The sequence below is a fragment of the Poecilia reticulata genome, linkage group LG1, assembly GCF_000633615.1.
Source record: "Poecilia reticulata strain Guanapo linkage group LG1, Guppy_female_1.0+MT, whole genome shotgun sequence".
NCBI classification, from domain to species: Eukaryota; Metazoa; Chordata; class Actinopteri; order Cyprinodontiformes; family Poeciliidae; genus Poecilia; species Poecilia reticulata.
The window spans coordinates 3,207,020-3,230,703 of NC_024331.1; the positions used below are offsets into that span (position 1 = coordinate 3,207,020).

A 23,684-nucleotide genomic window follows, 5' to 3' on the forward strand; every position below is an offset into this window, starting at 1 on the left:
ATATTCTCTGGGTGAAATTCCCAGGGTGGCGTTGTTGTGCAACCTATTAAAACTAAAAGTTCACCAAATCTGAGTTTCCGTCTAGTATCGCCACAGACGGATAGACTGAGACAGCCTGAATTTGACTCTACTTCGTTATCAAAGAGCAGCTGGAAAATTAGCGGTCACAGTGTCTTGTGTTTTGGAAGAACTACCTCCAAGTGTTTTCTTAGTTTTTATCCTTTAAGATGTGAGAGATATTGCTGAGGCTTGATGGGAGTTCTTCTGTCTTTGTTCTGCTTCTGTTTCAAAGGCATTACAAGAAAGGTTTTCTGTGATTTCCCTTTGCCGTGGTGAGAAATGCCTTCACAAATTACATCAGCAAAGGAAAAGTTCCGAAATCCAAGCTCTTGGATTCCTGCCACAAAGATTTCTCATTCTAGCTGTGAAAAGCTCTGAAGCATCTTTTGAAATAAAAAGCTGTTTACTTTGAAGTCGGGCTGGGCTCAAACACTGCGGCATCTCAGGGATGCGTGACGGCTCTCCTTGATGGATTACTGATGATGACTCACGTGTGACTACCAGGATCTCCAGATGAGGGCAGTGTTTGAGACTCAAATCTAATCAACTTAATTTAAAGGAAAAAAAATCCCATTGTAAACGAGTTTTGCATTTCAAATGTTTGATGATAGAAATATTCTGCTGACATGAAAGACGAGGCTCCATTATCGTTTCATTTTATTTCTCGGACAAGATCCTCTAAATCAAGTTATTGGTTACATATCTGAAAGACATTTCCAAGTATAACAAAATAATTTTGTTACACTCTGTATGGAATGAAAGAAAAAAAAAAGTGTTTGCATTGAAAACAGAAGACCACATCATAAATCACAGCAGGTGCACACTGCTATGTCACAAGCCCAGAAAGAATTCATGCTTAAAAATGTCCTCGAACTTAGTTTGAAAAATATAAATTCATGACCAAAGTTTTAAGACCAGCAGTAACACAGCTATCTGTTCACTCAGCTGCTTTAGTTTTGATGGTGGCAGTTTGGACTGAGCCCAGGCTGCTTTGAAGGAGAGATCAGATAAAACGCAGTTCAATGCAAATATGATAAAAGCTAAAGCAGCTGAAACTTTCATAAAAATATATTTTTTAAACGTATTTGTTGACACCGTCACTATGTCTCGACAATACAGTATGAGACGGGTAATCTGTGGGAAAAAAAATCGAGCTCCTCTGCTTTCTCCTAGTGCCAACTAAAAACAACCAATCAAGAGTCAGGAGGCGGGTCTTAGCGCTGTCAATCACATCCGTATTTCTCCTCTTGCTCTCTCCTATGCAGCAGCTAGCAGAGCCTGTTGTGAATGCTAAGGCTGGTGAGCATACCCAAACAGTTAGTCTGAAACAGTAAGTTGTTAAGAATAACTGTGGAAGTGTAATAATAATATTTATATATTTGCAAGACTTTTTCATTCCTCTTCCAAAATTTGTGTATTTAAAATGTTTTGAGAGTAAAATGAACCAAAGTAAAAAAATTTGTGCATAAAACTTGCCTAATGAAGCAGATTTTTACATCAGCACAATTTGATTTTATTGCACTTCACAGAAATGTAGAACCTATAATTTAAGTCAAACTTTCTTTAAAACCGTCAATAATTGAAGAATTAGGTCAACATTTTTCATAACTGCAGTAACTTTGCATTTTTACAACTTTTAATGTCTGACGATTTAGATGTTTTAAATAAACCTTAATGAACAAACTGATTTTCTCCAAGATATTAATTGCATCACATTTTCTTCATTTTGAAAATAGTTCTGTTCTTTTTCTAAAACTTAACTGCAGAATTGAACCATTGACAGGATGAAGAGTTGCAAATGGACAAGTATTTTGTTTAAATAGCTAAATTAATTTAAAATGGATTTTAAATCCATAAAATCTGTTTCATTCAGCTACAAATTATAGAACCCTGTCAAACATAATTCAAAATTCTTTCAAATTAAAATTGACATTTGACTCTTAAACAGATTAGAAAAAGATGTTAAAATGTCCCTCAACCATGTCTGAAACTTTTGCTGAATAGAACTGGACCTTTTATAAATGTCATTTTACTCCACATTCAGCCTCTTGACTAGGGAATAAAGTAAAAAATCCTAGTAACTCAACAGGTTTAAGGTTATGTTAGAAACACAGAACACAGCTCAGATTTTTTTTTTTTTACTATTTTAAGGTAAAACAACAAAAAAAATGCAAAAAGAAAAAACTGATTTGGACAAAAGTTTTTACCAAAAAATACATAGTTAAAAACAAAAATGAACCAATCCCTCTCAATGTTTCCATGTTATGGTGGACAGTTTTATTCAGACTGTCAATTTTGAACTGAAATCTTAAAACTCCTGAACTGGGACTTCAGGGAGAAACATCTTCTTCCCTGAAACTCGAGTCTCCAACAGCGGAACCAGAACCCAGAAGAGTTGGGTTCTTATAGCAGACATGTGTCCAGTGAGTCTGTGGAAATAAAACGTCAAGTTTCACCCCCCAGCTCTCAGTCCTTGTACTCTGTGTATTTCTTGGCCGAGCCGTGCACCTTGCTAGAGGGATATTTGAGTCGGTTCAGCGCCATCTTGCGCAGCACCGCTTGGGGAAGGTCCACGCGGCACTTCTCGGCCAGCTCCACCAGATAGATGAGCACGTCGCTTAGCTCGTGCGCCAGCTGCTCCCGCTCGGTCTCGGTCCAGTCCGGCAGACCCTCCGCCACCTCTCCCCGCCACTGAAAGAGTTCCGCCACCTCGCCCACCTCCCCGACCATGGCCAGGAGCAGATTGCGGGGCTGGTGGAACTTATTCCAGTCGCGCTCGTCCGTGAAGTCGGCCTGCATCCTGCGGATGTCCTCCATGCTGGGCTCCGGGCTGAAGATGAACTTCTGCGGGCTGACCCCTGCAGCTACTCCGTTGGAACGGGACTCAGCCTCCGAGACTCCTCCGTCTCCCGCTGAGGGCTCCTCCCGGCACCCGTTTGAGAACCCGACCATGTCGTCTTTCAGTTCTCTGGAGTCTTTTCCGCTTCTTGCCATCATGTTTTAAGAGAAGAATTATGAACCTTATAATGGCTGCAAACAACCCGTTCCTAATATTTCCAGCAGGTGAAGAAGTCCCGCCAGTCGGTATAGCGGAAATGACGCGTTCTGAACGGAAGCTAGGGCTCGTTTAAAGCTCCCCTTTTAGCAGCTGGGGCTTGTAGTATTAAGCAGCAGCAGCATCGCTCTGTTTATCGTTGAAAGTCACTTTTAAAGTACTACAACTCCCATGAACATCAGAGCGACTGGGCCATCATGGCCGCTTGCTGTATATTAGCCGGGGAGCTGCTTCATAACATCAAATTAATACCTTATTATCAAAAATCTTCCTGTTTGTTTATCAGATGGATCAGCACATCTAAGTTTCAATGCAGCAGTCAGCCGCTGGAGAAAAGGTGAACTATTTCTTTACTAAACTATACTGTCTCGATGTCAGTATAGTTGTCTCACACATTGCATCTGTGAGAGATGCAATGTAATGCAGCAAAAATACAAACCATTTAAACGTTCACGTTTTCCGGAATTCAGCGGAGTATTTATGAACAGCCAGTGTGTTATCTGCGGTAAACAATGGTGAAACTGGATGTACTTAGGTGTATGTTGAAGTAAAATAACATTTTCACAGTCAAGCTAACATTTAGAAATTCTCCTGACTGAACCTTTACCATCTCAAACAACTTTGAAAGAACTCCGGTGCATGCAGCATGCTGTAATACAAAATACTTGTGCAAAAAAAAAGAAAAAAGACCTACCGTAAATAAATAATGAAAAGTGCTAAAGTCTTGCTACATTGGGTTCATAGTAGATCTGTCATAATAACCAATTTTGCTGGATGATAAATTGGCCCAGAAAGTTTTGCGATAAACTTAAATTGACCATTCTTATCTAACATGGTAATGACATAATGGTACAAGCTTGCCTCCTCAAAGACTAATAAACTTTTATTTTGTAAAGAACAAAACATTTAAAAAATACATCAACCAAAAACCATAAGTAAAAAGGAAATTTAAAAAACCATACAAAACTGGACCCATTAATAAAATGTATTATTTGGTCTCTATAAACAAAAATTCCTTAAAAAAAATATGAAATTGATTAACTTATTGCGACAGGTTTATTTCATGACAAGCAATCTGCAAATAACGATTAGCCTATTGAACTGCTAGAAGAAAAATATTTCCATCTGAGAAAGTTTTATTGAAAATACCTGATGTTTTAGTATTAAAATAGCCTTGTAGCCTCATAAAGCCTTTAAAGGCTTTATGTGCTTCACACAATTAGTGTCAGCAAATGTAACTCATACAAGGAGAGCCTGTTTAAATAATTAACTAACATTTATTGCAGATCAAGCAGCTCTCTGAAAAACAAACAGCAGGAGATTGTGGACCGGAGAAGACATGAAGAAACGTTGTAATGTTCACTATTTTCTTTCTGCCCCGGACATCTCTGTCATCCACTTCTCTCTTGTGTGTGTTTGGTACCTCAGCACTCTGCAGCAGCTGGTTGGAGTGGTCGGTTTGGAAATCCACGCGCAGATTAGCTCAAACACCAAACTGTTCTCTGGCTCCTCGGTTCAGTTTTTAGCTCCTCCAAACTCCTTGGTTTCGTTCTTTGACGTGTCTTTGCCCGGAACTCTTCCAGTGAGTCATATTTAGCATATTCATATTAAACTCAACTTGTTCATAATTCTTCTGCTTGTTCTAGGAGAGTGTTAATGTTGCCATGTGTTCACAGGTCCTCAACAAGCGATGCGTTGAAGCAGCAGTGATGACCGGACTGGCTCTCAACTGCACCATAAACAAGAAGTCAGTCTTCGACAGGAAACACTACTTTTATGCCGACCTTCCTGTGAGTGTGTGTTTGCCATGTTCTGCAAAGTATTTATGATTCGTAGGTAGAAAGGTGTTACCACAGGAGGCAGAAAGTCATCATTTGTCTGGATTTGTTTGCATGAATACATATTGGCTTCATCTGTTACAAAATTCACATTTTGCATGTTTTTGTACTTCCGTTTGGGTCTCAACTGCTTCTAAACACAACCCAAGCACTTAAAAAAAAACACCCAGCCATTTTTTAGCAATAAAAACATTTTTTGGGTGTCTGGAAAATGAGCCATTTTAAAGACCACCTGAAAAGTTACATGTGACAGGCAATGCACTGTTACCTGGCAACCCCAGCCAAGCCAAGCCCTGTTACCTATCAACCCAACAGAGCTCCAGCTCATTTGCTCTGCTGGTTTTATGCGCTGTACAATGGCTGCTGTAAAAGACAAATGTTTTGTTGTTAACTTGCCTTCCAGAAACCTCTTGCTGGTTGTGTAGGAGGCTCTACTTCTGCTTATCAAAGATGTACGGTTATACAATTGTGCATCTGTTTATAGCTATTGTCACGTGCGAGTGTGAACATCGAGTTAAGGGGTGTGGCCAACAGGAGTTTATTTGGATTTACAATGACAGAGGCCCTAAAACAGCTCAAAATAGGCAGAACTGAGCAGACTAAAGTCTCTAAGAATCATTTTGTGCAACAAATGCAATAAACATGTTTCGTATCGCACATAGACCAACCCCTGTTCAAGAGAACATAGTTGAGCACCTTTAGATGAAAGAAAATGAACTTTAAGTCTCAAACATGAACCCTTTTTATTTAGCAGTTTTTCTTTTAGTCCTCATCTTCTATAGTTGCCTGTGTAGTGTGAAAAAAATGACACCCTGAGAACCTTTGAGTTTTTATTACATATTGGAAAATATGGAGATTTTGTACTATTTTAAACATTGCAAGAAAATCACTTATTGTAATTAAAATAAATGATTAAAACTGAAAAATCTCCATAAAAACTATAAAAGAGAAAAGGTAATGTATGCTACGGAATAAATTAGGAGAACCCAAAGATGTGCTAACCACAAAAACATAAAATGTTACCAAGTATTTTTATCTATTTCTAGTGCAAATATCTTAGTACACATGAAATAAGACAAAACAAACTTTCCAGTAACTTTTCAGAAAGAAATAGGAGCTTATTTTAATTCATTAATTCTTTTTTACTGATGGAAAATTAATAGTTTTGAGGAAAATAAACTGTCGAGATATTTTTTCCATTATTTCACTTCGAACTATTACTTTTTTTTGTCTGAATACAACCAATCTCTCAGGTAACATTGATTGATAAATAGATTCTAAAAATCTGTTTCCTTATAATTGTTTAAGGAAGTCTAGAATCAGCTATTTAATGGTAACATGAATAATTGGTGCTCTCCGGTAAGAAACCTCACCATTCTGCTGCTGGTCCTCATATTTTCTTTCCGAAGCGAGTCGCTTGCGCAGTGATCTTTCCCAACCTCTCTGGGCCTGGGGCTAATTTTCCTGGCATTATGTGTGACATTTTAAGGAAAAGATTAAATGTCACGGTTGCCCCCCACAGAGACCTTTCCTCAAATTTATAGAAATTCTAAGAAAGGAGGTGCTAAAGAGTTTAGCATTTTAAATCGGCAAAGTCTGTCCAAGCCTACTAAAAAGGATTATGGACGGCTCAGGGCAAAGATAATAATGAGGACGATGGTTAATCAAAGATGTCTCCTGCTATTTTAATAAGACTGTCTGGAGGAGGAGTGTAATGGTGAGAAAGCCGTCATATCAAAATTAGCTGCAACTTATTGTATTTTGACTGTTCATATTTCAATACGTTTTAATAAGACAAAGAAGAAATTTAACGAAAAAACATTTAAACAACAATTTGAAATCTTCTGTATTTAATCTTTTTTTATCATTTTGTTTATGACTTGTTATCTTTGCATTGTGTTTTTCAAGGTCTGAAATTCAAAAATATATAAGGAAAACATTAAACTGAGTTCTGTATAGTTGAATAGTAATTCCGAAATTAAACCACTTGGCCTCACAAATCTCATAATGTTTCGGAACTCAGCAAAACAATTAGAAGAAAAAAGAGCTGCCCTCCTCTGTGATCCCACCTACTCAGCTCCTCCAGACTAGCCAGCAGCAATTAGCAAACACCCGCGTCTCAGTGCAACGCTGGTAAAAACGTTGGTAAAGGGTTAATGGGGGAGCCATGCCCTCGGTGGAGCCATGCCGTCTGCATTGTTCATTATTGATAAGATTAACAAAAGTGTAATGATTGTATTTGTGTAAAATGCCCCAGCTGCTCACAATGGGACCATCTGAATGGAGAGGCCAGGCGAGCTGCGGCTTTCATTTAATGACCACACACGTCTTCTAAAATCTAAATGAGTCAAGTTCCCCTCAGATATAAAGTGTGCAACTGAACCACGGTGTCTGGAGGCCACAGATGAGGTTCTCAGGATGGCTGCAGTGGGCGGAATAAGCACAGAAGTGTAGTGTGTGTGTGAGTGTAGTGTGTGTGTGACCATGTAATGGTTGTTAATCTGAGCAGATCCAGGAAATCTTAATGTGGCAACTATGTTGTCATCAGCAGGAAATGGTTTGAAGAGTAGCTGATTGGTTCAGCAGGAAAACACACTGCGGATTGCACCAATCAACTTTTTTTTATTTCCAATACCGATTTCAGAAGTTTATAATCGGCTGACTTGATCCGATAAAGAAAACGGCACTGAATTGACTTAAAATGTTTAGTTTTTTAAACACATACATAAATGTCCTGAATTACATTTATTTGATAACTGCACAAGTACATCTCACACCAATAACTTCACAAGCTTGAACAACATGTAAAAACAACGTTGATTTGTTCAGTCAGTGCAATTAGGATTAGAACAGTCAATGAAAAATATATAATAAAGAAACTGAAATCTGACAAAAACAACTATCTTGATCAAATATCTAAAAAATAAACTGCAAAATAAATATAAAATAAAACCTAGAATTAGACTAAATAGATCTGCGCCTTATGGATGGGCACATTGTCACCAATACCCGATCTAGATTTTTTGTTCAGTGTCGGAACCAATACAGATATTAATATGGGATCGGACATGCTCCACCTACACAGTTTAATATGGTAACCGTTGGAGACGGTTAAATCAACAGAAACCAGCATGGTGGATGCAGGTGGCAGAGCAGGGACTGCTTCATGTAGCTTCTGATCAGAGCCTACAGGAAGTGGAGGACGGCTGCTGCGCTCAGCTGTTTCAGGAAGAGGGAGTGATTGATGGCATCAGTCAGGAAGCTGCTGACTAACAACCTGCCTTCTATCTTCTCTCCCATCTTCTCTGTCTTTAGCATAAGTGTGATTAATGTTTAGTTCTTGTGATAGAAACATGGTAAATTAATTCTTAGGCCCACAGGAACAGAGGAACACCTAAAATACGAAAGGGCAGTATTATTTAAAATCAGCTTTTATTCTCTCATCAAAAACATACCTGAAGTGTTGCTTTGATTCTTTCATGCATTTTTGATAAACCCTTCAATCACCCATGGCAACCATTCAGCTGTGCAAAACGCCTGGGTGAACCTAGCATGGCCTTTGAGACACAGCTACTCCTTTGAGCAGCAGTTTCCAAGCTTCACAGGTTCCGCCTCACAAACACCACTCAACACCTTCAGACTAGCCAACATAAATTAGCAAACACCTGGTGGAACTGTGCATCTGCTGAGCTCATTACTCGAGCTACTTCTCAGTGCGTTGGTAAAAACCTTGTTCAGGGATCTAAAGACAAGGTAATCCTGTAAGAAAAGCAGCGTGAGGCTGGGACAGGAAAGCACGATGGCTCAGTCAAAGTTCACACCAAGAGAAACTGTGGCTCAGACTTGCGTAGAAATGTTTCGCACCCAGCGCCAGGACTTATGGCAGCTTTTCTCCTCCAGGCTGGGTACCAGATCACACAGCAGCGCCGCCCGGTGGCGGTGGACGGAGTGCTCACCTACAGCTTCCTGGGAGGGAGGAAGAGGAACGAGGTGATGAGGAAGAATGTGTACATCAAACAGATTCAGCTGGAACAAGACAGCGGCAAGAGCCTGCACGATGACGTCAACAGTCAGACGCTCATCGACCTCAACAGAGCAGGTTGGAGCGCCACAGCGCCCCCTAGAATCTAAACATAAGTTTAGATTACATAAAGTTATGTCTGTAATCTAATAAATTCAGGCATATTTGCAAACTCTAGCAAAACCGTAACCACTTAGGTTGCTAAATAGAAAAGCAAAAGTTGAAAAAAATGAAATATGTGAAACATTTAATCCCCTATGAACATAAATGTTTATATAGAAGTCCCGTCTGCGGTTGCTCTGGAAGGAATGTTAAAACTTGGCTCCATTAAGTGCTTTAACTCATGACAGAACCTCAAAATCAACCTTTAGCTTAAGGTGAAACTCAACGAGCTTGTCGTGTGTTTATATTTCAAAACAGAACCGCATAAATTATATTTTACATCCCACAACGGACTCTGTTTGGACCGTTTCTCTTTGCTCTGGGGCAGCGCCGCCATCTTAGTTTCTGCTGCTTAAGGGTGACCAGTGGCGCCCTCTGCTGGGTGGCGGCCAAACTACAACACTAACAGAAGGTCTAAGCCACAGGTGTCAAACTCCAGTCCTCAAGGGCCACTGTCCTGCAGTTTTTAGATGTGCCAGAGGTACAAAACGCTGGAATGAAATGGCTTAATTACCTCCTTCTTGCGTAGTTCGGTTCTCCAGAGCCTTAATGACCTAATTATTCTATTCAGGTGTGGTGCAGCAGAGGCACATCTAAAAGTTGCAGGGAAGTGGCCCTCCAGGACTGGAGTTTGATACCTGTGGTCTAAGCGGACGTTGTTAATATATTGCAACTCATTTTAATCTACTGAACCATTAATCGACAATTAATTGTAGGTTGATTAATTGTTTACATCTGTATTATAAATCCATATAGAGTTTCTCAGTGAGCTCTGTCAGAGGTCGATACCTGGTGGATGTGAAACCCAGCTGTCTGCTCCTGCCTCAGGTGTTGGTCTGATGGAGCTGGTGATGGAGCCCGACATGAGATGTGGAGAGGAGGCCGCTGCAGCTGTCAGAGAGCTGCAGCTCATCCTGCAGGCGCTGGGTACCTGTCAGGGCAACATGTCAGGTTTGGAACCGCTGGCTTTGTTGTCTCCCCTCCACTGCTTGCATTTTAATCACCGGCGTAACCACGCTGCCGTGCTTCTCTGCTGTCTGCAGAGGGCCAGCTGAGGGTTGACGCCAACGTGTCGGTGCACCGGCCAGGCGAGCCGCTGGGCACCAGGACGGAGGTGAAGAACATCAACAGCATCAGATATCTGGCCAGAGCTATAGGTGAGGACAGAGGAGGAGCTGGAAGTTGTACCAGCAGAGCTAGGAGGGTCTTGGCGCTGTCAATCATGTCTGTGTGATTTGACATAGACAATCCTTTGCTCTCTGCTACAATGCAGCTTCTCCCCATCAGTACAGTCTATTGTGAAAGCTAAGACTAGTTAGCATCGCCACAGATGATGGCAGATAAACGGTGAATTGATTTGCTGCCAGTGGCACATTTAGCAGCGAGTACACAAGGTTGGCTGACAGCGCTAAGCCCCTCCTCCTGGTTCTGATTGGTTGATTTTGGTCGGGAGCGGTGCATGTGTTCAGACAGTAGTAGTAGCTCAGGTAGAAGGTGGAGGAGATCGATGTTTTACAGATTATATATTTTTCTTTATATAAAACTGACATATAAAGAAAAGCAAAGTTCCTTCATTTCACCAATTAGAAAAAGTGTTCTTGGTTAAAAACAAAAATCTTTAGCGTATACAATACAAGCATGTTCTCTGTTTTTATGCAAGATTTATGGAAAGTTTAGCAGGAATCTCAGTCAGTACATCTAAAATATGTCATTAATATATAAAATATTTAACACCTGGCTTGTTTTCACTCGTTTTCATGTAACTGACATGGAAACACGTGTCAGAAGTTATTGCAATAAACGATAATATTTTCAAATAATATAACAATAAGATCAATAAACTTTAATTAATGAACGTTTAACACTGGAACTGGAAGACATTTTAAATACCCCACATAAATAAAACATAACAAATCAAATGAATTATGAAGTCTCTGAAAACAAAATAGTTCTTCAAAAACAAAGGCCAGTCGAGACCAAAGCACCAAACTGAAGACTTTTGTCATCCAGTTTTTGGAATGAAAGGGGAAAAAAAGACAAAAACGATAAATCATGCAAATAGAAATGATTGAGTTCTAATTGTCCCTGCCATAAAACAACTAACAGATTAGCTACAAGTAATTTTCATACACAAATTTGTCTTTTCTTGTTTTCCATGGAGAAATATTCTCCTCATTTTTCAGAAAATAGATTCTTTTTGGTTCTTGCAGTAATGAGAATTTTTTTCTGATCAAATCTTTGGACATCATGGAGAGTTGACGTCAGTGAGACTGCCTAACGTTCATATCCAGTTAGTGCTAGACCGTCTGACTTTTTCCCAGCTGCTCACTGAAATAACCATCATAGTTTGAGTTCCTCTTCCAGCTGACAGAACCAAAAGCAGCTGGAAAAGTTCAGCTGCTGAAGCAAGTTTCCTGCGTGTCGGTTGATTCATTGGTAGCTGAACCGTTTCTCGTGGCAGAAGTCAGGGCCGCCGGGGCGCAGCAGCAGGTGTTTGACGACTCTCGTTGTTCTGCCCAGACTTCGAGATCCAGAGACAGACGGAGGTGGTGCAGAGAGGAGGGGTGGTGCTAAACGAGACCCGGGCATACGACTCCAAATCAGGGTAAGTGGATGAAGAAGCGGCGCCAGCATTCAGTCGTCAGCAGCAGCGCCTAGCGACCGGGACGGCTGCCGGGTTCATTAGGCCTGGGCTCGGCTCTGGAGGAGCCGTGGTGGTAATGATGATGAATAGAGCCATTTGGACGGCGCTGTCGGCCCGCGTTATCTGGGAGCTATGCGCCACTCCCAGAATGAGCCTGCTGCCTCACAGCTGAGCCCTCGCTCTTCTTCTGGGGCTCTGGCTGCTTCCCAGAAGCCCTTGCATGTCCGAGGTTACTCGGCAAAGCCGAGGGGTACACTTCACAGTTTGTGGCCCCTTTTGAAATTAAAATACAATTTTACTATTGAAAAAAACCCACTTTGTTGCTACACAACAAAGTGGGTTTGTTTTGAAAAATGTTTAAACTGTGAGTGAAAATCTCACTCCAAAAATATTTGTATTAAATATTTCCTAAAGTGCTGATTTCTTCCCTGTGTGTCTTTGTCCCTCCAGGGAAACTGTTGCTATGCGGGACAAAGAAGGTCTTCAGGATTACAGGTCAGGTTGGATTTGTTGTCTCTGAACAGATTCTCTCCACCTGGAGGCAGAGCTGCAGCAGCAGTAACATGGATTCATCATCACACTGCAAAAACACAAAATCTCACCAGGACTTTTGGTCTAGTTTCTAATACAAATATCTTAGTACACTTGAAATAAGACAAAACTAACTTACAAATAACTTTTCAGCTGGTTTTAGGTCAGTAATTCCCTTAAGGGGCAGTATTAAGCAACATTGACATTTTTGTGCTTTACATCATGTTATAATATTATTCCCTCAACAAAAACGTACCTGGAGTGTTGCCTTGATTCATTTCTGCATGTTTGAGAAATCCTTTAATCTCCATGGCAACCATTCAGCTGTCCAAAACGCCTGGGTGGACCTAGCCCCACCTTTGAAGGCGAAGCTCCTCCTCTGACCTGCTATTTCCAAGCTTCTAAGCTTCCGCCACTCAGAGGAGCCCTCTACTGTGAATCCACCACTGAGCTCCTTCAGACTAGACGGCAACAATTAGCAAACACTTGGTGGAGCTGGAGTCTACTGAGCTTATTATAGGAGCTGCTTCTCAGTGAAATCCTGGCAAAATGTTGTGAAAGGGTTAATAGAGAAGCCATTTTGTGATGACTTCCTGAAGGGGGAGTTTCAGAAAGAGCAGGAGATTTTAAAGAGACAGAAACCTAGTTTCAAGGCATTAAATTGGGAAATAACATTTATTTTAAGTTGTATTTGACATTGTTGAGAATAAATAATTCTGAGTTTTTCTTCTATTTCTTTTAGCTAGTTGCAAAGCTAAAGCTAAAGGAAACACCATCAAAGCTAAGATTACAGCATATGACACACTAGGGAACGCCACCTCATACATCAAGAACTTAGCATGGAGAAGGATAATTCTCCACAATATAGTGAGCATTTTTGTAACAACTGAAGTTAACATAGTGACTTAATTGTGCTACAAAATTATACTATGTGTCTGGAAAATATATAATTCTGCCCCATTAAGGAATTATTAACTTAAAACTATCTCCTATTTTTTGCTGAAAAGTTACTTGTACATTACAAGGAGGCAGATAAACCCCAGAGCAGTTTTGTCTTATTTTAAGCGCACTGACATATTTACTCTAGAACAGGGGTGGGCAATCCTGGTCCTGGAGGACCTGTGTCCTGCAACTCTTAGACGTCTCCCCGGTCCAACACACTTGAATCCATCCATCCATTTTCTTTACATCCTTGTCCCTTAGTGGGGTCTCCAGCTAACGTTCCGGGCGAGAGGCGGGGTCACCCTGGACAGGTCGCCAGTCTGTCGCAGGGCAACACAGAGACACACAGGACACACAACCATGCACACACACTCACACCTAGGGACAATTTGGAGAAGCCAATTAACTTGACAGTCAATGTTTTTGGACTGTGGGAGGAAACCGGAGTACCCGGAGAAAACCCACACATGCACAGAGAACATGCAAACTCCATGCAGAAAGACCCAGGCCGGGAATCGAACCCAGAACCTTCTTGCTGCAAGGCAACAGCTCTACCAACTGCACCACTGTGCGGCCCACACACTTGAATCCAACAGCTGAATCACCTCCCCAGTGCTGTCAGGTTCTCCAGAGTCCTGCTAACGACCTCATTATTTGACTCAGGTGTGTTGAAGTAGAGACACATCTAAAAGTTGCAGGAGACCAGCCCTCGAGGCCTGGAGTTGCCCACCCCTGCTCTAGTAACTAGAGCAAAAACACTTGGTAAAATGTTGTGTTTTTGCATTGTAACAGCTGTGAGGCTGGTCAGGTCTAATTCTTGGTGCATGCAGGTGAAATGCGACAAAAACCCAGTTTGTATCGCAGCAGAATTCAGAATCAGAATTATTTTTACTGTCATAAAAGAAGCAGTCAGAAGTCGTCCTCCTTCCCTCTAACCCTGAGACCTTCCCCCTCCACCTCCTGCAGGTTCATGCCGGAGCCCAACCTGCCCCCTCTGCTGGTGTTTGAGGATGAGGCGTCACTGCCTGCGGGTGTGGAGGCGGGGCAGGCAGTGCTGCTGCGGACCCTGAGGGCAGGGCTTCCCGAGCTGCCCAGCGTCAGGAGAGACAGGCTGGTCCAGACGTACGGCCTGCTGCCAGAGCACAGCTTCACTCTGGTGGTGAGTTCACACCGGCAGTCTGTCACTCTGCCACTGAATGGCAACGCTTCTGCTCAGTGATGAATGTGGTGCTGCTGTGCAGAATGAGGATGGCTTGATGGAGTACTTTGAGGCGGTGATGAAGGGGACCAGCAGGGATCCCAGGAAGGTGATTGGCTGGGTGACCAATGAGTTGCTGGGGCTCCTGAAGCAGCAGGACCTGAGCGTGAGCCACAGGTCAGTTTATCACCAGAACACATAAAAACAGATGTTCACTAACGTGGTGCACAGTTCAATCAAATAAAGCAAGATGACATCAATAGGAAAAAGAAAAACATAAAATGGCTTGCAAAAGTATTCATACCCCATGAACTTTTCTATATTTTCTCACATTAGACACATAAACAAAAATATATTTAATTGGAATTTAATGTGAAAGAGCAACACAAAGTGGTATGTAGTTGTGAAGCAGAATGAAAATTCTACACGATTCTGTAACAGTGTTGGGCTACACAATACCTAAGACCTGTCTGGTTTTACATCTTGGTCTTTTTCATAATGCTGCATTTAAAAATGACTGTTGTTTAAAATTCTGCTGGTGGCGGCCGAAAAGGAAATGGTGCCAGTCTGAACCCCCAACTACCAAGGAATGGATTCAGACTGTAAACTCATTCTTTGAGATGGAGATTTTAACACACAGGCTAAGAGCACAGGAAGAACAATGCCAGGACAAATGGGAAAAATGGACAAATGTGTCACATCAACATTGCAGGACTAATTTTGGAATTAAAGGGTCCCCTCGTGTTATGTGTTATTTATTTAAGAGTTCCCCTCGTTTGTTTTGTTTTTTCCATTTCTTATAGTTTATGTATTATAGGACCATTTTTCTTGATTGTCCTCTAAAAATAACAGTAAAAATAAAGTTATTAAAAAAAGGAAAATTATACACAATTCTAAACATTTATTACAAATGAAAAACTGAAAAGTGCGGTCTGAGCGCAAACAGTTGCCTTCAGAAGTTGCTTAATGAGCGCTGTGGTTCCACAAAGGGGTATGAATACTTTTGCAAGCCACTGGCATCGTACTGACTGAATAAGTTAAAGTTGTTTTTATGTGTTTGACCAAGCTGGTGAAGCTATTGGTGTATTTAAGTGTGCTGTACTGGTGCAGAGTTAGCAAATAAATGAGTAATTCAGTACATTTATGTCTGTGTTTAGAAAAATAAGAAACGTTTTTAGTCAACTTAGCTCTGTTTTTCTGTATTGGATCAATATTGGCCGATACTAAACCTCAGATATCGGTATCGGCAGTGAAGAAAGTGGATCGGTGCATCGCCTGCAGTTCTGTCAGAGATCTGGGTCCAGCTGCTGTGAGCGGTTCCTTAACGATGCTCCGCCTCTTCCCTGAAGCTGATAACAACACTTCATTTCAGGCCTTTTCGCTTCTCAAAATACCATGATTGAAAGTGAAGGAGGCACATAAATCCCAGAGCGGAGCCAAATGACTTTCTCGGGGGAATAAATGGGATCATTTTGTGTTTTCTAATTATTTGTGTCTGGCTCTGAGAAAGTCACCGTGACTGTCTGACAGGGAGAAAAGCTTCTTCCTGAGGAGGAGTTCCTGGCTGGAATGGGCTGATTCTACCCATGTTGCGTCTAAACTTCAAATTAAAAACCTTTGTGGTTGTTTAGGTGGAAAATGGTTGCCATGGTTTCAGACTTTTATAAATCACAGTCAGCTTTTGATGCCACTGGCTGTTTGAAATGAAACCAGCTAATAAATCCTTCTAACATCAACATGTAAGAAACATAGAAACATGCAGCATTAAAAGAGAGGAGGACTGATACGGTGATTGTTTCTTTGCATAAAAATGGTGATTAATAAAAGGTTTATTTACAGAATTTGAAGCTAAACCTGCCACTACTGGAGTTCTGGGCAGGATAGATTAACAGATAACATTTTTTTTATCTTAAATGCAAAATGTTTATATATTTTTTTTAACAGTTTTGGTTTCATTTCTGCTGTCAAAGTGTTGTTCTTTCAGCAAATGGGCTTTTTTTGAGTCTCTCTTCTAGATTTAACAATATTTGAAGTCCAGTGATCTCTGTCCATTTTTGCTGGGATAATAACTTGTAATCCAATGTAAGTCAGAGTGGACCGTTTCAGGAAAATCCCAGATCTTCATCACCTTTTTCTTCTCCCTTCAGTTCAGCGATCACTGTGTCTCTCTTTCTTTCTCTCTTTTGCTATCTCTATCTATTTCTGTCATGAATCCTCATCCGTCTATTCCAGTGTAATTAACTCAGACTCTCCGTTCCTTCCAGCTCAGTCCCTCCTGCTGCCCTGGCTGAGCTGCTGGAGCTGCAGGAAGCAGGACGCATCTCCTCCTCTGCTGCCAAGCAGGTCGTGTGCTGCTCCCTCGCATCCCTCCTGCCTCCTGCGTTCTTCTTCCTGTGTATGTTCTCATTCTCACCTGCCAGGGCCCCCTGCTGCTCCCTTTCCTCTCCAGGTGTTCCAGGAGATGTGGAGGTCGCCAGGCAAGGCGGCGCCGCAGATCATCCAGGAGCGGGACTTGGGGCTCGTTAGCGACGACGCCAACCTTCACCAAATCTGCCAGAAGGTCGTAGACTCACATCCAGACGAGGTCAGCATGCGCTCGCATCTCTAAATCTCTCATATCATATAGAGTCAGTAGATATGAGGATTTTATTTTCAGTATATTTTTAATGTTCATTTGGATGCTTCTCTGGCCTTCAATGGGAAACTCAGAACTCAGTTTGTCCAGTAGAGCTGGACAATAAACCAATCAGATATATCGCTGATAATGGACAAGTGATCAGTATCAGTTGATAATATGTTTGATAGTTTAATATTTTCACTGAAGTCCGATCCAGTACTACAAAGCATTCTGGGGGATTTAAGCAGCAGGAAGACTCTTTCACTCAGCTCCTTCAGCCAGCAGCAATTAGCAAACATCTGCTGAGCTCATTATAGGAGCTACTTCTCAGTGCAACGCTGGTAAAAATGTTGCTAAAGCGTTAAAAGAGGAGCCATGTTGTGATGACTTCCTGAAGGCAGAGTTTCAGAAAGAGCAAGAGTTTCTTAAAGAGCCAGAGGCCCAATTTCAAGGCACTAAAATACCAATTCTATTTTATTTTAAGACATATTTGAGATATACGCAGTATTTTTCAAACAACTGAAGGTAACACAGTTGCTTCATTGCACTATAAAATTATTCTATGTGGTTGGAAAACACATAATTCTGCCCCTTTAAAACTCCAGGGAGTCGTCTACCTGCTTTAAGTACTTTGAGTTGCTGCCTGTCTGACAACAGGTGTACCTAATAAAGTGTCAGCCTGCTCTCTGTCTCTGTGAAAAGTTTCTACACAAAACTGAAGGTTGACGTTTTGACTGAGTGAACTGTTTGATCGTGTCGTTGCTCTCATAAGTTGCTGAGCCGTGTGACATCAGAGGTCGCTGTTGTGTTCGCAGGTTCGAGCCGTCAGGAGCGGAAACCAGAAAGTTCTGAATAAGCTGATGGGTCTGGTTCAGAAAGAGACCAAAGGCAGAGCCGACCCGGTTCTGGTCAGGAAAATCCTCCAAGAGAAGACTTCATGACATCATCGTCTTCATCCCTGACTGTGAGCCAATCGGACGCTCTGAATTCAGCTTGCAGTTAGACAATAAAACTAATTTCCTGCCGGATAAAATGCTAAAGCTTCATTGTACAGTAACAGAATTGTTTTTATAAACAGGATGTGAATGTTAATAAACCAGTAATGTTTTTATATGTTATATGTCTATCTGTGGTGTTTTTGATTTAAGTAGAAACTAGTTTTTGTTCTCACAAAGTTTAATCGGATCAGAACTTTTTATCTCAACTTCTAGTTTACCGAGGCTGAAGAAGACGGTTCACCCCATGCTGCAGCAGCCTGACCACAGAGCGCCCTCCTGTGGTTGAAGCATGTTATGATTTGTCAAACACTGGCACAAATCTTGTTAAATATTCATTTTCTCTGACATGAAGCTCTCAGTGGTTCCTCTGGTTGATTTATATTTAATGTAAACAGAGTCCATCAGCCGCTGAGGGCAGCTGGAGTCTGTCGGCTGCTTCTGAGAGAAGAGCAGAGAAATAAAAGGTGCTGCAGATATCACAGGATTTAGTTTTTAATAAAAACAGTGCTGTGAAAAGTATTTCCCCCCTCGACCACTTTTTCTGTTTTTGCTCTTCTGTCACATTTAAATGCTTTCAGTTAGTTCATCAAGCAAATTTTAATATGCAATATGCATCCAGCAGTGTGAATCAGGATGTTATGCAGTTCTCTTTGCCATGTTGTGCAATAATTCTCTAATGTACAAAAACAAATTCAGCCATCTTCATTCTTTGAAATGAATAATCTGACAGAAACGGTTCCTGGATCTTAGACGTCCACCAAAACTACAGCAGCAAGTTAGACAAATTATACGTTTGTATAATTTGTATTACATGTTTACTATGACCATCTGGCTTACAATTTTCTTTCTCCAATTTAAAACCTCCCTGCTTTTAAAATTACATATATGTTTAAAATATGTACCGATTATGAAATTACAAATATTTTCAACTCTTAAAGTATTAATTTATTCAGAAGATGGTACACAGTCATATTCAATAAATCATTTGTCAGATTAAAAGTACTTTTTGAAAATATCAGGCATTAAACACACTTTTTATGAAGTCCATATTTCTGTATTTAGAAGTATTTTTTTCTCTATTGGTCTGATGTGATATAATTTACATGTGTTTTCTTTAACCCTGAGCAGAAAATCATTATAATTAACAGTGATAAAGGCTTCCAAACATTTCTCAGAAAATGTCTGCAAATGCAAAATCTGCAATAAAACAATGCTAACCGGATGGTTTTATATACCATCTAAAACACACACTTGAAATTAAAACCAAGAATGAAGCTAACCACATGATATATTGATGAGGTTTGAATAATTTAACCTTCACGAGTCAAATTATGAAACTCCTTCTCCATAGGATTCTTCCCTAACCAATATTTCCCCCAAATTATCAATTAGCTTTTCAAGCTTTTTGGAGCAGTTCAGGATCTCAGGGTGTAACTATTAAAAGACTAAAACCTAGAAAAAAATAGAAAATATCAACAATAAGCATTTATCTTAAAACCCTGCGGTGGTCATAGCATATAGCTCAGGAGGAGCGTGGCAGATAACACGGTCGGACAGCAGGGAAGCCATGAGGGCGTCCAGTCAGTCTGTCAGTTCACAAAACCACAAAAAATGAAGAAAAAGAAAAAAGAAAGTGAAAGACATTCTTGCAAAAACACTTGCGACCCTGACAGACCTGAGGCTGAAAAGCTGGACTGATATTTTATCAAGACATCTTTGGAACTTTGTTCTGATGAAGTTTACTGTGTCTGTATACGGTCTGGTCTTCAGATTCATTTTATTCAAAACTATTTTTAGTCTGAAGATGCCATGTTTCCACAGCAGGCGTCCGTCTTCATCAGCGGCGTCACTAGCAGGTTGTGGTCGTATATCTTTACAACTTTCTTCACATGACTTTGTAGAGAAACTCCTGTTAGAAAATCTAGAACAAACTTAGAAAGTACAGTCTACTCAACAACCCAGACCAAGAATCAAAGATGGAGAACCAACATCTAATTTGATCAGAACAAGAATCCAGATAAACCCCTATTAGTTTATATTGACTGTTTATTCTTATTCTTATTAAACATGGGGAACCAATATGTAGTTTTATACTTTTACCCTTTTGTCTTTCTTTTGGTTTTGTTGTTTTATTTGTATTTCTTTCCAATTCATGTAGAGCACTTTGAACTGCATTGTTGCTGAAAATGTGCTACATAAATAAAATTACTAACAGGCAAGGTCTATAAAAGACTTTTATTTCATTTTCATGCCCAGATTATCATTATTGTGCCATAAGATTACACTGGACAAATATGAGCGTCAACCCTCCATAAAGTGATTTTATGCTTTTATCAGCTTTAAAACGCTTTTTCACAAGCAAGAGAGAGAAAGTGATGAAAAAGAACAACACTCAATAAACATTTTAAATACCCCTACCCGTAATCACAGTGAGACAATGACTAATATCCCCAATACATTTAACTTGCATAGTGTTTTTTTTTCCTCAGAATATTTTCCTTATGATTTGTACATCATAAAACAGCTAAAGGTGAAAGGCACGTTACATCCAGCAGTGGTGAACCTGGCTCTGCTCTTCTGTACACATATAGAGATAAAGATGGCGTCTTTTGGCACCCCTTGTAAAGCTGAAAGAGCACAGAAGTCTTAAATAAATGATGATGATTAATCGTCGAGGAGACGTGGTGACCGAAGATCCCTCCATCAGCTCCACATTATTGCACATCTGCCTTGTGTTGTTACGCTGTATGAAAATAAGCAGGTCTAAAGTTCCAGCATACGTACTATGGGTCTGATGCTGCAATACATCTGTAATGGGATCGGCTGGGACTGATGCAACATGTACAGCAATTAATCCTGGCCACCGTATGCAAACGCTCTGTCTGCACAGAGGAAGATTCTCCCATGTTTGAGTCCTTTCACTACAAAAACAAAATCGTACCAAATCATTTTAGTCTACTTGCTAGTGCAAATATCTTAGTGCACTTTAAATAAGAGAAAATTAACTTATACAGAACTGTTCAGCAACATTTAGGAGATTGTTTAAAGTTAAGAATTGCCAGATAATTTCACCTATAACAAGACATTTTTCCCATAAGTTAAATAATTCAGCCAAGTATGAACAAAGAAACGGTATGTTTTCTTGTTTTTCACGTTGTGAATAGTGGCTGAGCAAATTGGACCTCTGCACTGCAAAAAAATAAAACTTAGCAAGTATTTTTGGTCTAGTTTCTAGTGCAAATATTTGAGCAAACTTGAAATAAGACAAAGCTAACTTTTCAGCAAAATTCATAAGAATTAGAAATTCTGTAATAATAATGAAAAAGTATTAGTTTCCCCACGTTGTAGGAGAAATAATCAGCTTTTTTCCATTAATATTTAGGACTTATTGATATAAGACAAGCTCATATTTCTTGCTGAAAATTTACTTGCAAGTTAGCTTTGTCATATTTCAAATGTACTACAATATTTGCACAAGAAATTAGACCAAAATACTTGGTAAGATTTTATGCTTTTGCAATGTGGGTCACATGTTTCACACCAGGCAGACAAGAGATGAACACGTCAAACATGACTAATTATAAATATCCACACAACCTAATGAACTCAACAGATAAATCTATGAATGAATACAAAATGTTTAGCTATGCATATTTTACAGTAACTGTTGGGGATTTTGTTAAGTACAACCCATCTTGAAAAAATATATACTTCCTAAATAAATATATTTAAAGTAGAGGTTGGAACTTTTTATTTTCCGTCTGCTGCTGCAATCACAGATGCATTTATTTCAAGATTTTTTTTATATATATTTATTTTACAAGAGGTGCCAGTAATCATGAAGGGAACGATGGATAGTGTGCAGAGCCGATAGCGGGTCAGAAATGGAAAAAGGTGCCTGAGGCGCTGCGGTGATTTAGCACCGAAACATCTGAACCTGAAGACTGCTAATGCACTTTGTGAAATCTGTAGGCAGTTAGGACTCAACTTGTAACAGCTGTAGCTGGAAGAGTTTCTTAAAAGGTCTCAGTATCTACAAAAAGCAAAATAATGAGACGACATTGAATATTTACCTGCAAAAACACAATATTTTGTTCATCAGAACAAAATATTACCAAGTATTTTTGGTCTCATTTTTAGTGCAAATATCTTATTACATTTGAAATAAGAGGAACCAAACTTACAAGTAACTTTTCAGCTAAATATAGGGGTTTATTTTACGTCAATAATTTCTTAATATTAATGAAAAAGTGCTAGTTCAATTTGGAAATTATTTCACTTATAACATAAGAAACATGTATTGCCATAAGTGAAATAATCTGCCAGTGGAACCAGTACTTTTTAAAACAAATATAAAGGAAGTACTGATTCAATCAAGCTCCAGTTTCTTACTGAAAAAGTTACTTGTAAATTAGTTTTGTCTTACTTCAGGTGCGCTAAGATATTTGTACCAGAAATTCAAAATTACGTGGCGAGATTTAGTGTTTTTGCAGTGCATCCTGACGCTTAAAGGTAACTTCTGAGACAGAAACGAAAGCACAGAGAGCAGCGTGTCGCCGCTGCGGCTGGTTGCAGGAAACATTCAGACGGTTCAGAAAACGTTTGGAAAAATATAAAAGTCTTTGGTGGGTTGGGAGGAGCTGCAGTTTGTCTCCAGGCTTCGCAGAGGCAGGAGGATGGAAGTCAATCAAAGTTGATTTGTTTGAAAAAATAAATATCTTCAAAATATTTCTATAAAAAAAAGGGGGGAAAACCCTTTGATTAATTAAACAGCACCTGAAAAGGCACTGACGTGGCTCCCTACTCCTCCATGGGAACATGGGACAGGATGGAGTGCTCCTGAGCGATGGCTGCCAGTTCTTTGAGGAACTCAGAGAAGAGGACCGTAGCAAAGACCTCCGTCTGATCCAGAGAGATGGCTTTGGGTTTGGGAGGCGGGGAATTCCTCAGGATCCTTCCTCCTTCATACTGGCTGGACCTGCTGCTGCTGGTTTTATCTGCAAGGACCCAAAACCAACAGGTGAATGTTTCAACTGAGAGAAAATGAGGCAATTTCTCCATTTTTAAATGATTAAAAAATCCTAAAATCAGACAGCTCCAAGTAAACAGAATAAGATATGCACTTATTCCATTGCTCATCTTTCTACAAACACCCTGCTGATATTTCTCAGAGTGTATTCAGCTGTGAAGCTACAGAAGATCCAGTTCAAATGCCGGGTTGGAGCTCAGAAAGACGAGACCTAGAGGAGGAGGAGGAGAAACCTGCAGAAACACGGCCTGAAGAAAATTATCATCAAATCTGTTCAGACCTGTAAATGAGGCATCGCCTCCTACTGCTGCTGCTGCTTTGGCACAGCTTTTTTAATTCTTCACAACTATTCATGTTTCTGTTATTGCAGTCTTTTCTGTCTGATTTGTAACTGTTAGCTCCATTAAGCCATGATCAGTGACTAACCTGGGTGACTTTAGAAGGAACTGAATGTGTGAACATGGACAGGTTGTAGCTGTGCACTGTAAAAACATGAAATATTATCAAGTATTTCTGGCCTATTTTTCTGGTGCAAATATCTGAATGTGCTTGGAAAAAAAACAACTAATGTGCAAGTAACATTTCAGCA

General features: G+C 40.2%; 3 protein-coding genes across 9 annotated transcripts in view; 1 reads left to right on the plus strand and 2 right to left on the minus strand.

Moving 5' to 3' along the window:
* Positions 1–2,520: 2,520 nt before the first annotated feature.
* dctpp1 (dCTP pyrophosphatase 1) lies at positions 2,521–3,160 on the minus strand. Its single transcript, XM_008398034.2, has one exon. The coding sequence runs from the start codon at positions 3,055–3,057 to the stop codon at positions 2,527–2,529; it is 531 nt and encodes a 176-aa protein (XP_008396256.1). The 5' UTR covers positions 3,058–3,160; the 3' UTR covers positions 2,521–2,526.
* On the plus strand, positions 3,036–18,992 carry gatb (glutamyl-tRNA(Gln) amidotransferase, subunit B). 4 transcript variants are annotated; one of them, XM_008398239.2, is made up of 14 exons: positions 3,220–3,452; positions 4,544–4,697; positions 4,792–4,905; positions 8,854–9,052; positions 9,965–10,087; positions 10,180–10,293; positions 11,657–11,741; positions 12,231–12,275; positions 14,220–14,412; positions 14,495–14,628; positions 16,716–16,794; positions 16,901–17,035; positions 17,884–18,032; positions 18,280–18,992. In XM_008398239.2, the coding sequence occupies exons 1-13, from the start codon at positions 3,313–3,315 to the stop codon at positions 18,007–18,009; spliced, it is 1,641 nt and encodes a 546-aa protein (XP_008396461.1). In that variant the 5' UTR covers positions 3,220–3,312; the 3' UTR covers positions 18,010–18,032; positions 18,280–18,992. The 4 variants fall into 4 exon arrangements, with proteins under 4 accessions (XP_008396541.1, XP_008396461.1, XP_008396380.1 ...); XM_008398319.1 differs by lacking the exons at positions 3,220–3,452; positions 18,280–18,992 and adding an exon at positions 3,036–3,123 and having other exon boundaries at positions 17,884–18,186; XM_008398158.2 differs by lacking the exon at positions 18,280–18,992 and having other exon boundaries at positions 17,884–18,186.
* Positions 18,993–20,282: 1,290 nt separating this feature from the next.
* Positions 20,283–23,684, minus strand: part of fhip1aa (FHF complex subunit HOOK interacting protein 1Aa) — a 34,953-nt gene continuing 31,551 nt past the window's right edge. For all 4 annotated transcript variants that reach the window (XM_017307337.1, XM_008397747.2, XM_008397835.2 and 1 more), the window contains one exon: positions 20,283–23,063. In XM_017307337.1, the coding sequence (XP_017162826.1) occupies positions 22,867–23,063 (197 nt within the window). In that variant the 3' untranslated portion in view covers positions 20,283–22,866. The remainder of the gene's footprint in view (positions 23,064–23,684) is intronic.

Excerpts from the sequence above, each read along its gene's own strand:
- gatb (XM_008398239.2), top strand. The coding sequence starts at position 3,313 with ATGGCCGCTTGCTGTATATTAGCCGGGGAGCTGCTTCATAACATCAAA. Across the intron at positions 4,906-8,853 it reads ACTTTTATGCCGACCTTCCT|GCTGGGTACCAGATCACACA; the intron begins GTGAGTGTGTGT and ends TTTCTCCTCCAG. Across the intron at positions 14,629-16,715 it reads GACCTGAGCGTGAGCCACAG|CTCAGTCCCTCCTGCTGCCC; the intron begins GTCAGTTTATCA and ends CGTTCCTTCCAG.
- dctpp1 (XM_008398034.2), bottom strand. The coding sequence starts at position 3,057 with ATGATGGCAAGAAGCGGAAAAGACTCCAGAGAACTGAAAGACGACATG.